The sequence below is a fragment of the Polistes fuscatus genome, unplaced genomic scaffold (genome assembly GCF_010416935.1).
Source record: "Polistes fuscatus isolate 324 unplaced genomic scaffold, CU_Pfus_HIC Scaffold20, whole genome shotgun sequence".
NCBI classification, from domain to species: domain Eukaryota; kingdom Metazoa; phylum Arthropoda; class Insecta; order Hymenoptera; family Vespidae; genus Polistes; species Polistes fuscatus.
The window spans coordinates 1194385-1208675 of record NW_025113097.1 but is presented as its reverse complement, the minus strand read 5'-3'; the positions used below and the strand labels follow the sequence as shown (position 1 = coordinate 1208675).

At 30.7% G+C, this 14291-nt stretch overlaps 3 protein-coding genes across 3 annotated transcripts in view; 1 reads left to right on the top strand and 2 right to left on the bottom strand.

Annotated features, from left to right (window-relative positions):
• LOC122517402 (protein slowmo) overlaps positions 1 to 7963 on the bottom strand; it is a 26908-nt gene extending 18945 nt beyond the window's left edge. The window contains exons 1-3 of the mRNA XM_043635761.1: positions 7779 to 7963; positions 7463 to 7628; positions 2397 to 2483 (exon numbers count right to left, since the gene is read on the bottom strand). Of these exons, the coding sequence (XP_043491696.1) occupies positions 2397 to 2483; positions 7463 to 7628; positions 7779 to 7810 (285 nt within the window). The 5' untranslated portion in view covers positions 7811 to 7963. The remainder of the gene's footprint in view (positions 1 to 2396; positions 2484 to 7462; positions 7629 to 7778) is intronic.
• A 260-nt stretch (positions 7964 to 8223) lies between these two features.
• On the top strand, positions 8224 to 10298 carry LOC122517472 (stomatin-like protein 2, mitochondrial). Its single transcript, XM_043635871.1, has 7 exons — positions 8224 to 8449; positions 8526 to 8648; positions 8725 to 8872; positions 8946 to 9194; positions 9277 to 9432; positions 9508 to 9752; positions 9840 to 10298. The coding sequence occupies exons 1-7, from the start codon at positions 8402 to 8404 to the stop codon at positions 10023 to 10025; spliced, it is 1155 nt and encodes a 384-aa protein (XP_043491806.1). The 5' UTR covers positions 8224 to 8401; the 3' UTR covers positions 10026 to 10298.
• Positions 10202 to 11077, bottom strand: LOC122517473 (protein KRTCAP2 homolog). The gene is made up of 3 exons (XM_043635872.1): positions 10969 to 11077; positions 10574 to 10792; positions 10202 to 10446 (listed from the first exon to the last, which is right to left on the bottom strand). The coding sequence occupies exons 1-3, from the start codon at positions 10970 to 10972 to the stop codon at positions 10274 to 10276; spliced, it is 396 nt and encodes a 131-aa protein (XP_043491807.1). The 5' UTR covers positions 10973 to 11077; the 3' UTR covers positions 10202 to 10273.
• Positions 11078 to 14291: the final 3214 nt, after the last annotated feature.

Here is a 14291-nt window from a genome sequence, read left to right as displayed (position 1 = left end):
AAAAAAGAAGAGAAAGATAGGGGGGGAAAAAAAAAATAAAGAAAAAAAAATAGAAGAAGAAGAGGAAGATCTGGGGAATAGGTAGCAGGGGTTGCCGGTAATGCTCGCATCAATAACCTATCATATCTAACTCCTTGGATAGTAGTAGTGTAAGTGAAACCTCTTCCGAACAACCTTCGAGAACCCATCTTCGAGTAGTCTGCACTTTGCTTACCTTAGAGTATCTACCAGCTTTCACTTACCCCACACACACCCTACCACTACCCCATTCCAACCCCTTTTATCTCTCTCTCTCTCTCTCTCTCTCTCACTCTCTCTTAATCGTTCACACATCTCAAGAGAACTCCTCTAATGCTCCAAAAGCTTCAGCCAAAGCTCACAGATATTCTCTTCGTTATTGATACCGGAATGAATTTCAACAAGGGCTAAGTAACCCTCCCTCCCTTCCTCACCCCTTCTTCTCTGCTCCCTCCCTCCCTCCCGTCTTCCCTTCATCCCTTACAAATAAATCTACATGAACATATTTTCTCGTGTAAATGAAATTGTTTGTTATTTTCCAAACGTATTGTAAAAATCTGATTGAATTGTTATCGTGAAATTTGTTTTTTCTCTGATCGAATTATCATCAAACTATCGTATATTATGATATATTGTATAAGTGAAATGTTGCTTTAAATAATTATTTCAAATGTCTTTAAACAAATCAAATCAAACAACAACAACAACAAAATGGAAAAAGAATGTATGATTGTTAAAGGGATTTGATAAACGTGCGAACAACGAGACTCGTAACTTTCCCTAACCGTACTCTTCTCTTTTTTATGCACCAAAACGAGATGATAGAAGAGAATAGAAAAGAAAAGAAGAGAAGAATAGAGAAAAGGGGTTGGGGAGGGGGGGGTGAAGAATTTCTGGTTATGACGTAGCAGTTTTCGATACTACGTTGACGATTGATACACGTAACACCAGACGTAGTATATTGTTTTCCCGAAGAAAAAAAAAAAACAAAAAAAGAGAGAGAGAGAGATATATATATATATAAAGTGCTGTGTGTGTGTGTATATGTGTGTGTGTATGTGTAAGTGTACGAGTAAGTGAATGAGTGAACGAAACAGAGATACAGAGAGATAGAGATAGAGAGAGAGTTTGCGAATATGGTGTACAAAGAGAGGAGGCAGGCTGGAAGGGGGTGTAGAGGGGGCGGGGGGAAGGGGGTAGTCGAAATTGCATCAGCCAATTTTCCACTTACACGCTACGAGGTCTCCAATTCGATCGAAATTGAGAGTGAGTAGTAGAGATCGACGTCCAACGCACGTTTATCGTTGTATTGTGTGTGTATATGTATATATATATGTATGTATGTATGTATGTGTATGCGTGTTGTCCACCTTCCACCTTCCACCTTCCACCTATGCTCTCTATACACTCTATATCCACGAATATGCAATTTTCGTGGATACTCTATGTTTCCAAAGGCTTCTACTACTACTATACTTCCATACCCTTCTATTCCTCACTTCCTAGCCACCCCCAATCAACCCCCACCACCACCCCCAATATCACCCCTACCTTTTACTCGATTATATACAATACCTTGGATACGTTTTTACTCGTGAAATTGGTAAATATCAGGTTGCTTTGATTGTTCTTCCTCTTCCACCCCCCTCACTCCCCTCTCCCCCTCCCTCCCTCCCCCGCCCCTCCCAACCTCAAGATTTATCGTTTTTGTTCGCTGTGTTTTTAATCAACTCTTTTTTTGTTTTGTAGGGTCTTTTTAGTTTTATTTTTTTATTTTATTTTGGTTTTGTTTTGTTTTTTTTTTGTTTTCTTTTTATTATTTATTTTCATTTCACTTCACTTTACACGTTGGGAGTGTCAGATTTTGGGAGAGGAGAGGAGAGGAGGGAGAGAGGAGGGAAGAACTATAGACGCTATGGATATTTAATTTTTGTTTTATACAATTTATTTTTTCCATAGTTCCGGTATATGCTTTTTTTTTTTTTTAACTTTCTTCTTCATCTTTTTTTTGCTTTACCAGGAAGGATTACTCTCGGTGCAATAAATAAAAAAAGTAATACGGCGTATAATAGGCGTGTGATTTTAAACTGCGCATACAAATAAAATCGAGAAAGTATTTTTTTTTTTTTTAAATAGAATAATCAATAAACAAATTTCATTAACAAGAGTCAATCTTTAATTAGGAATTGTATTCGAATATTTAACGAATAATAAATAAAATAAAAAAAAAAAATAAAAAGAAATGTAATATATAAAAAATCGAATAAAAACAATTTGGCAGAGATGCAATTTGATCGTGAGATTATTCGTTTGGCAAAAAAAAAGGGGGGGGGATTGTAAAGCTTAATCGAAAAGATATGAAATAAATGTTGACTTACATTTCTCGTTTTGAGAATCATCTCACGATTGACAGGATCAACCTCGCTTTTCTCACTGGCATAACAGATTTTGGCATGACCGATTAACTGTAACAAATCGAAACAAAACCAAAAATTGTATAACCATTGATTATGATAATTCTACAAACATTCAATTACATCATAAAAAATAATTTGACTCATTCAAACTTCTCTAAACCACCACCCCCACCCCCATTTTCACTCGTATCCATCGAATTACCACATCAAGCATTTATCCTGATATTAATGACGAATTAACGCGAATAATTAGATAATTATAAAGATTGTAATTTGTACTCTGTGTGTGTTAAGTGCACTTCAATTATAATCCTTTCGCCATTAATTATAGATATTTCAATTATATTCTGACTAAACAACTTCCTATCATTTAATAGATCATAAATTACTATTACTATTACCATTACTATAAACCGAATACCATCACTATCACTAAAAATAACAACTACTACTAAATCATATATAAAATAGGACCTTGATTAACAAACGTTATATCAGAAGAGGAGGAGACAAATTAGGCGAACGCAAATGGAAATTCAACGGATAATTTAAACCAAAGTAAAATTATTTCAAACACGTTTCTCTCCTACGAAAAATACAAATATTCTTCCGTGGTTCTCTTTAACCACTACATATACAAATATATATATATACAGGATGTCCCATTTAAATGGAACCACTTAAATATATTTTCTGTCGAATGGTACAAAAAAAACTGGTGCGTGTACTTATGTACCAACGTAAGAAGTTATACTTCTATGGCGTACGAAAACGAACATAACCTCAATAATCTCAAAAATAACTTCAAAAAATAACTTTAAAACAAAACAAAAATAATAATAAAAATTATATATATAAATATATATAAGAAAGAATAAAAATATATCAAAATATAGATATCAGTCCACGCTAAATATTAGGGAAATATATCGAATTATTTTATGCGTCAACGACCATGGCGCTGTGATAGCACCAGTTCCCGCTCAATTATTTAAGCAAATCAGCGCTGAGTACGATTAGTGATTGGATGGGTGACCCGCTTGAGAAAAAAAGGGGGGAAGAAGAAGAGAAGACAACTTCACGCCGTAAACTTGAAATCGCTTTGCCGCGCATCGTAAATACCGACAAACTTCGTGGTGTCGATTTTTACCATGCGAAAAAAATCACACTCCCCATTACATTTTCCCAAACGCGCCAAAAGAAGTATAACTTCAAAAAAAAGTGTGTTAGATAAAAGTTCAACGATTTGAGGGTGCATACTATTCGATATTATTAGTTTTTTCATAAGGTGGACGCGTAAAGGTGACATAAAAGATCAACTTTAATTTTTTAAATGGAATCACATATTTTTTAATGCACCAATTCATGCAAGATTTTTATTCCCGCCATAAAAGTACTAAACTTCTTCAAAGTACTAAAATACTAAATTTCTTTGTTTTACCGTCAATAAATTTCGAAGATATTCAAGGGGACACCCTGTATACTTATAATTTAATAGTTATTCTATACATACATATATATAAAACATACTATATACTTGATACATAAATATTACGTATACAAATATTTATTATAAAATAATATTTCATATGTTTCTTATATTGTTTATCTCCGTAACATTTTTACATTATTTCTATTAATTTTTAGCAACTTAACGCGTGGCTTTTTTATTTGTTTTTCTTTTACGCAAACATTTCATTCAAATTAAATTTAATTTCATTAAATCGTTGCGTTATTCCAAGCTACAGTATCTCGAACTCTTAACTCTTAACTCTAACTTTAATTCTCTCTTTTACACGCTTTTTCTCTTTCTTTCTCTCTCTTTCTCTTTTTCTTGTTCATTCTTCCTTTCTTTCTTTCTACATCTCACTTTCTCTCTCGGTACAACGAAACGAGCTTTTAGGAAATAGCTGAGCTTATAGAAAATCCTTCCGAAAGGAAACGATTCGCTAGCTCGAAAAGGGATTCGACGTTGAAATCCCTTGCCCCTTTTTTTCTCTCTCTCTCTTTCTCTCTTTCTCTCTTTCTAACGATTGGCACGTTAAACCAAGGCCGACGAATAACCAAGAAGAAAATAAGATGAGAAAAAGTGACTGTGAGTGAGAAAAAAAAAAGTGCTACAACTATGCTTAAGAGTAAAAAAATACATATACAAATTGCATATACACGCACACACGCGCACACATTGAATGGAATAGAAAGAGAGTAAAAGAAAAACAGAAATGAAGAGAGAGAGAGAGAGAGAGAGAATATCATGTATTTCCAAGGACTCTCTTTTGCTTTCCAAAACTAACTGGACGATTGCCAAATGGCGTAACATTGAGCGCACTCATTATGAAAGTTGATACAAGTTGCTCTTGTTGTTTTGCAATTCCCTTGATATTCCTCCATTTCAATCCCTATCTCTCTCTCTTCCTTTCTCTATTTCATTAATACACCTCAACCCTCACCCTTTAACATCCTAAAACCTTCACCTCTTCTCAGCTTCTTCTTCTTCTTCTTCTACTTCTTCAACTTCTTCTTCTACTTCTTCAACTTCTTCTTCTTCTGCTACTACTAATACTACTATTACTACTACTATCTCGTAACTATACAAAAAAGGGTAAATGTTGCACATCTTCTTGCTCACGACTTCCTCGGAAAGTTTTGAATTTCCGGTTTCCTCTAGCAGCTATACTAACTCGGTCGGGTGGTTGGTGCATTCGTTCAAATGCTGATTGTTCGCTCGGCCGATAAAACAGGTTCTTGCTATGTTCATTGTTGCATTCCGCCACCCATATCCCTGCCCCTTGGTTTCCATCCGCTAAAGTTAAACTTACAAAACGTTATTGATCCCTCCTATTATTTTTTCTTAACCCCCTCACCTTCCCCCACCCCTCCCCCATCCTTTCACCCTTTGTTCTTTTTCTTTTTTATTTCTCTGGTGCATTAAACTTCACTATCGTTATACTACTTGCTCGATTGTATTTGAATATTATTGAATTGTTACGATACAATTGAATATTTTGTTCGTTCCAATAGAAAGAGCAAGAGAAAGAAAGAGAGAGAAAGAACAGGGGAGGAAGATCGAAATCTTTTTAATTGAATTTTTTTTCATACATGAATATGTAACGAACAGTTGTTTCTATGAATACATTTTTGTAAAGAATCGTTTGTATTTCTGATTAACTTTCTTATATAAATGTGAATGAAAGATATAAAATATTTCTTTTTTTCTTATTATTATATTTTTTTGTTTTTTACAGTGTAAATACTTTTATCTCAAATCTTCTTTTCTAACGATTAATGAACTTTGATCAGAGATAAGTGAGAACGTAATTGTGTTACATAAGTAAACCTAACAATACTTGAGCTTTCGTCGTCATTCCAACAAACTGGATCACAATTACATGAATGTGATATATCTAAGCATTAGTATGACGTACATTTGAACTAACAATAAAATCAAAATAGGATTAATGAATTTCTCAGACGATAACCTTGACTATACGTCGATAATTTATTTCGAATTATCTACTTGACCAAGAGTCGGTTATAAAGGTTTTACTAAAATCGTTTTTTAAGATAATTTAGGTGAGAATCGTCAGAGGGCGACCTTGAAATCGATGACCCATGCTGTAATAAGATTAATTTATCCCCTGATATAAAAACCACTTTAAAAGTACTTAGTTGATGTAGAGAATGGCCTTGAATGAAACAGATACCTATTACTCACGTTACATAGTTAATTAATGATTTTATACATTCTTTATAATGATTCATATTTTTTATAACAAAGAAGATACATCAAATTGTTCGATATTGAAAAAAACTTGAAGTAAAATTTATATTTGAATATATTTTTATTCATTAAATTGAATAAATTTTTCTATATTTCTTTTCGAAGACGATAAGTTGTTTTATATATTTGTTCTTGAATAAAACTTGAAGGAAAATATATTTAAAAAAATTTTCATCTTCTAAATTAAATAAATTTTCCTATTATTTTGTCTTTGAAAGCTATACGTCGTTATTCGTGTATATTCCTAATTACCTGATCAGTAAATGAAGTTTTAAATTATGCGTTGTAAAATATTTATAATAAGAAGTCTTCGATTAGCATTTAAATCATCATTAGAGAATCATAATAGCTATCAATAATGATTTTCTATAAATATGAAACCAATTACTCATGCGATGTATGATATTAATTATTTTAAATATTATTTGAAGTAAAACTGATCGGAGTAAATTGTTAATCCCTAAACTTAATAAATGTTATTAAACTTACTATGCTACAAATACAATTTCTATAAAATATTGTGAAATATTTATAATAAAACATCTTCAATTAAAATATGCAGTTTTCGCTTGACATTTAACAATGTCTATAAATCTAACGACACTTGAATAAATTAATGTACATTATCTGTTGAAATAAATATTAAATATTTCACAAAAGAAATAATAAAATACAAATCAAATATAAATATTACAAATAAAATATCCAAAAATTTATATTTTCCATCGCACTCATTCTATTCATAATATCAAATTTGTATAATGAATGTTGAATGTTAAAAAATATAAAATAAATATAAAACAAAATACTAAAATATATGAAATAAAATAAAAATAACAAACAAATATACATGTATTTAAAATAAAATACATATAATAAAAGAATTTGTTATAAATGTAATAGGTTAGATTAGGTTAGATTAGGTTAGGTTATACCTAGCGCGTGATACACACTTTTAACAACCGTGATCATTACAAGGATACATTTACGTCATAATCTTGGCGTTCTTAATAACCTAATAATATATATATATATACATATATATTTTCAAATTGAACATCAATGAATTGTAATGAATTAAATTTTATTATCACTTAAGATTCTAACCTAAGAATTTTCGTCATTAATTTTTCAAAAAAAAAAAAACATTTTAATAAAACGAGTTTTTATAATTATACTTAAATAATAATGAAAACGTCATACACAAATGTCAAAAGTTATTAATAAATAACAACAATCTACTTACTGCTTGAGCCCACCTTGGAAACCCAAAACGAGAGGAAACAAGTCTATGTGTGTGTAGGATTCCATCGATAACTTTCCTATCAATAACATCAGTTCCAATAATCGATGAATTTATTGGATTAGGATATTTTCTCCAAGCTGCCTGTGTCACGGTCTCCCATGTGTGACTAAAATACATCAAATAAAAATAATCATTCATTTTATTTCTCATTATTACAATTTCTTACTCCGTTCGTATTCCCGGTCAAGAAGGAAGAAAGAAAAAAGAAAGAAAAAATGGCAACTATCTAATATTGTTGAATATTTGCATCGCTTACTTAAATGTATGTTCCGATCTCCAAATCCTCATAATGTTTATCTAACACTTTACAAGAATTATACGACTAATTTACTATAATTTGAATCGTTAATTGTTACAGAATGATGCATAAACAGTAAAACAGTTCTGGACACGGCACAAAGCACACAAGACGATACTGTCGTTCTTACCTAAAGGCCCCCCCACCCCAACCTCACCTATTCGCTGATTTGATGCAATTTATTATTTCTCAGAAAAGACAGATGGCGTTGCACGCGCGTATCCGGTCGATAAATTAGAGAACAAAATTTTATAAAAAATAATAAAAATATTGATTTATTTTTTATAATACTAATGTTTATTTAATTATTTATTATCTAATATTGAATTATAGAACAAATGCACACATATATATACATTTATATGTATTTATATATGTATATAGATTTTCTATCATGGCGACATCTAAGCTTTTAAATAGTAAAAAGTATTTTCTTAAGTGATGAAAGAATCTGTTTAAACCTGAAAGACTTTTTGCATCACATTGCAATTACATTTATTGATATTTTCACGTGTTAGATTATTTTTTATTTTATAAAACGTACATATATATATATATATGTATATTTGTATTCATACGAAATGAATATTACTAAGAGGTTATTAACAAGAAACTTGAGTAGTTTAACAGTATGTATTATTGTTATTTGTCATTTTAAAAAAAATATATTTTTTATGTATTAAATATATTATTTCTTTATAACAGAAACAAACATTTTTGAATGGTGAACATGGTCACCGTACTAGTTTATATGCAGCGCAATATGCCAGACAAGCATCTACGGTTACACCATTGAATACAATAATAATGTTTGTTCCACAGCAAGAGGTTTGATTTATTTGTCTATGTCAATTTAACTCTTTTCATTTATTATATTATTAATTAATTGTAAATATTATTCTAGGCATGGATTGTTGAAAGAATGGGAAAATTTCATAAAGTTTTAGAACCCGGTTTCAATCTACTCTTTCCGATAATAGATCGAGTCAAATACGTACAAAGTTTAAAAGAAATTTGTATACAAGTGCCGAATCAAAGTGCTATTACATTTGGTATGTATACAATAATACATATATATATAATAATAATAATATTAAAGCTTTTGTTCTATAATACTTTTTATAGATAATGTAACACTGGATATTGATGGTGTGCTGTACTTAAAAATAAATGATCCTTATTTGGCTTCTTACGGTGTTGAGGATGCGGAGTTCGCTATAATGCAATTAGCACAAACTACGATGAGATCAGAGTTGGGTAAAATATCTTTGGATAAGGTATTTAGAGAAAGGGAAGGTCTTAACGTTTCTATCGTTGAAAGTATTAACAAGGCTAGCGAAGCGTGGGGTATTTTATGTCTTCGATATGAAATTCGTAAGCTCGAATAATATTCAAATATTTTACAATAACTTATACTCTCATAATTTAAATTTACATTTAATTAATTATTATATAGTTGATATAAAGTTACCGGACAGAGTGCAGGAAGCGATGCAAATGCAAGTAGAAGCTGAACGGAAGAAACGAGCAGCTATTTTAGAATCCGAAGGAGTAAGGGAAGCCGAAGTAAATATAGCGGAAGGCAAACGGCTCGCAAGAATTTTAACTTCCGGTAATTAAGTAAATATTGTAATATAACATTTTTGTTATAAACATTTACAATATTAGTTTTAAAATTAAACCACAGAGGCTGCGAGACAGGAACAAATAAATCAAGCGACTGGTGAAGCTGCTGCTTTAGTATCCGTAGCTGAAGCGCGTGCCAAAGGTTTGCAATTAGTAGCCAGTTCGCTTTCTCTTGAAGACGCAAAAAATGCAGCTGCTTTGAGTATTGCGGAACAATACGTAAACGCATTCAATAAATTAGCTAAAGTTAACAATACTATAATATTGCCAAGCAACGTGGGAGATGCAACGTCATTGATAACGCAGGTTAATTATTTTCTATTTTTGTTTAAACGTATCGTACTATATATATGAGTAAAAAACAAAATTTTATTTATATTTATAATATTTCAGGCTTTGGCTATTTATAAGCATGTTATGCCCCAATCCGAATTAAAAGAATCTAAAAAATTAGATGATCAGATGCAAAAAAGTACTCCTGTTAGTATCGATTCATCAGATGAAGTGTACGAATATTTTAGCGACAAGGAAGAAGCGGAGAAACATAAAAAAAACAAAAAGAAACCTAAAGCATTGTAATAATAAATATTGGGGATATTAAAAATAATATTAAATATTTCTTAGATTATTTTCTTTCGCTGATTTGATGTTACGATATACAAAAGAGGATTAGGATTACTTTCTTTCTAATCGATATGTAAAATTAAAGACGTTCTCTGTTTTTTAATGAAAAATTTACAAAACGAGATAAGAGATTGAAGATATTACTTCATGTATTGATGATACAAGAAAACAGTATGATGCAATATATTCAATGCTCATACCATTTACTTTCTTTTCTTAGAATGCATTGACATTGCTGGAATAGGTACTGCATAAGTTTCTTGAGATATTCGGTTCATGTAATAGAGCGTTACCATGGAAAACAAAAAACAGGTTGTTGTTGCAACACGATGAACCAATCCTGATGAGATCAAGCTAATTATTAATGAGAAGACAACTGTAACATAAAATAATATTCATTTTCTTTTAAAACAAATATGTTCTTTTAAAGATGTAATCTAAAAGATGAATATTATTTTCAGCGTTATAAATTATAAATAAAAATTCATAATTATGCAACTGACCTTCTGGAAATAATTTCTGTTGAAATGATTTTCCAAATACGGTAGCTTCTAAATTACCTAACGCTGTCAATACAAACAAAAATAATAATGATCCAACATAACCACCAAGAATGGTATGCAACTGCGAAGATGTTAACCAAGCACGATACATTTGCATCCCAGAGAATAAAAGTACAGTTATAATGGAAGACAATATAAAGGATATTCCACTGGTAACAGCTAAAACAATAAATCAATGCTTATTATTGTAATTCATAGAAGATAACAAATCTTTTATAGGTTAACTTATACGTCAACGAAATTAAACCTAAATTTTAATTCTTATGACACGTATAAAAGTAATATTTTTTTAATACAATAATAATACAAATAATTAACTTCATTAATATACATACACATTTTAGATATATATATTATTTTATCAAAATTATGATATGTTCTGTTTTGACAAAGGCCAGAAAATTAAATGACACGTTGCTTGAACTACAGTGTATATATATATAGCTAATCTTTAAAAAGTATTCATAATGTGTTATCCATAGTCCTTTCTCAAGGTGATGCTTAAAATAATCTTGAGATAAATTTTAATTTATTTAACTAAGTTAACAAATTCATAATTTATAAATATTTTGATATAAAAAGAAAAGTATCATGTGAAAATAAACAAAGTTGGCATAGAATCTCAAGAACTAAAAAAATGAATATGCATATGCATTTAATTGCTAGCTATTTACTAACTCAAGATCAATAATTGCTAGCTCTTTTAATTAGTTATTTAATTAGTGATTGATAATTGAAAATGTCTTAAAAAATAATTAAGAATTAATAGAAACTTACAAGTCCCCTTTTTTATCTACCGAGCTTCATTTTTGTTACTCTCGGGACCACCAGTAAGCGATAGTGGGTACTTAACGCGATGACGGTTCAATATTATAAAAGAACACTATTTTCTGATAGTATATGATAATATATATAGTATAGTTATATTGTAAAAGAAATGGAAACAATTATATTTAATTTTTAATGTATAAACATGTGTATGCCTTCAGAAATGCATTTAAACGTATATTTTAAAAGGTCACCATTCAAGGCGATCAAATAGAAGAAAATCAAAAAGGTCTAATGTTAAATCCAACGATGATCACCTGTAACAAAAAGAAAACTACATTAATCATATAATCAAGTGATACAATAGCCTGACATATAAATCGTCCAATTCGCAGATGCACTTTTCAATTGAATTCTCTATTTACTTTGATCAAATATCTATTTACCGTTGCAAAGAAATTAAATTTAAACACGTGATTTTACATTTACATAAAGTATACAAAAAAAAAAGAAAAAGAGAAAAGTATAAATATCAAGTTACTAAAAAAAATAATATCTAATAATTATTACGAAAAACTTATAGAAAAGAAAAATTGTAAATTTAATAAAATACGATCAGAATAAAAATTTTTAAAGACGAAACAAGAAAAGAGAAATTACTGTAATATTTACCGAACGTTATTTAAGCTCTCAAATTTAATAATACAAAAATTGTAATATTTCTGAATCTAACTAAACACATATGCATCTTTTAGACGATAGAGACACAAATATGGTGTCCCAAGGAGATGGAATGGTCCATCATCTCCAATTACAACTACAAATTAATGACGAGCAACAAAATTATACAATAAAATATAAAAAATGACTAAAGAGCTATTTTCGAAAAGTTCGAACTTGCTGTTGAACTTTTGAAAATAACTCAATAGCCTTAATAGTAGTTGCCCTCTTCAGCCACATTTAAGTGGGGGCCTCTTCGGCCTTAGCCTCTTCGGCATAGCGCCTCTTCTTTCTTCATGCCCTAAACTCTGCTGTGAGGCTTTATCTAAGCGCATTTTACAATACAAATCGTACAGTTACATTTACTCGAATGCCTCAACAGATATTTGATCTAATCGATGAACCTATTATTAACACTTTGCATTTAAAAAATTAAATAATATCAAGCAAAAGCAAAAACTTTGTCATACATCATATGGTCTTACTTTTTTACTCGATCACTTTTATCTTTTATCTTTACTCTACTTTGTATTTACTATACATAGATAAAAAATGAAGTATTCAGTAGGAATTACTAAAGAGCAAAGCGTTAATATACTTAATATTAAGTAAGCATCCAACGTATTCAGCTATCTTCACATTTTCGAAAAAAACTTAATTTTTAAGAAAACGCAAAGACTTTTGAATCGTTCGATACTGATTTATATTTCGCGGTACAGAGTATCAGCAATATATGGAAAAAATAAAATAAATATTTAAGTGAATAAATGAATCTAATGGTTGCTGAAACTTTGTATAATATCCGGAGAAGAAATTGTCCACTCCTGAGTGGAAATTACAATCGCGCGATTTCTCGGTCCCTACCTACTTACAAATTAAATACAAACATTCACACCTAAGTATGCTACCTGCCTGATATATGGCAATATGGTAAAAGATCAACATACGTACATACCCACCCACCCACTCCACGATTCCTCACATACCACCAGGGTGCAAAGCCTAAACTAGAGAGCATGCCCCGGGGCACCTCCGACACCCTAGTTCAACGCGTGTTTTCTAAACTTATGGGAGTACGTACCACTGCTGTAATCGTCTGTCAAGGCTAGTGATATTGCAAAAATAACTAATGCAAAAATACAAGTATACACTAGTATATGTGCATACTAGTTATTAGCGGTAATCAGTTTCCACAAATAATGCGGTAACTCTACTATTCAAAACGATTTTATTACAAAAAAAAATAGAAAAAATTTATATAATATAAAAATAGAAACATTTGTATTTGTCATATCACACGTGAATAGAAGTAATTTCTCAGTATTAATGATGTATTAATTAAAAATATCGCGAGACGATGTACAAAACACTCTACCTAATACGCACACACAGGTGTGAAAGTACATCGTGCAATCTACACAATGACAGCCGCCAATAAGGGAAAACTTAAAAAACCCCATACTAACTGTTTCTCACCCATACGTGTAACACCGGGGCACACGCATAGATGAGAACGCAGAAAGTATGGGGGAGGGGAGAGAAACGGGGAGATAGATATTAGAAGCTGAAATCCTGATCTAAAAATATGATTAAAACACATTATACATAACATATAAATACATTTTTATAAAATTCATCTAGCGGCTAAGGACTCTACAATTTAGTGAATAAAAAATAGCTTTTAATATCTTTTAATATATTTAAAAACCTCGGACGACTCCTTTCATAAGTTGGCTGTTCTAAATAAAAGAACTGGGCTTTGAGCCACCACTTAACTGCTAGAATCTATCCGTCGCGAATGAGTTTGTTTCTTGCTCATTTATTCGTAATATCGAAGTATCGATATATCGAAATTATAATCGCGATTAGATTAACTATAGTACGAAGCAATGCATGTAAGACATTATTACATGCTTTTCTGGACAAAAAAGAGTAATTAATGATCGGTTACACCACTCACTAATCACGAACAAAACACGTAATAAAAAGAAAGTGCATAATTAATTGCACTGTTATTAAATGATTTTAATCGATGAGACAGAAAACCTATCCTGAACTAAAAAAAATACATACAATACAATATAATATACAATTTCCAGGAGTAAACTCCTAGAAAGGAATTACTCATGTGCTCGTCACTAATTTATTAGAATAATTACAACCAGTAACT

Coding starts and splice junctions, on each gene's coding strand:
- LOC122517472 (XM_043635871.1), top strand. CDS start 8,402: ATGAATATTACTAAGAGGTTATTAACAAGAAACTTGAGTAGTTTAACA. Junction 8,649..8,724: donor TGTTTGTTCCACAGCAAGAG/GTTTGATTTATT, acceptor ATATTATTCTAG/GCATGGATTGTTGAAAGAAT. Junction 9,433..9,507: donor CGCAAGAATTTTAACTTCCG/GTAATTAAGTAA, acceptor ATTAAACCACAG/AGGCTGCGAGACAGGAACAA.
- LOC122517473 (XM_043635872.1), bottom strand. Junction 10,447..10,573: donor ACAGAAATTATTTCCAGAAG/GTCAGTTGCATA, acceptor TTTATGTTACAG/TTGTCTTCTCATTAATAATT.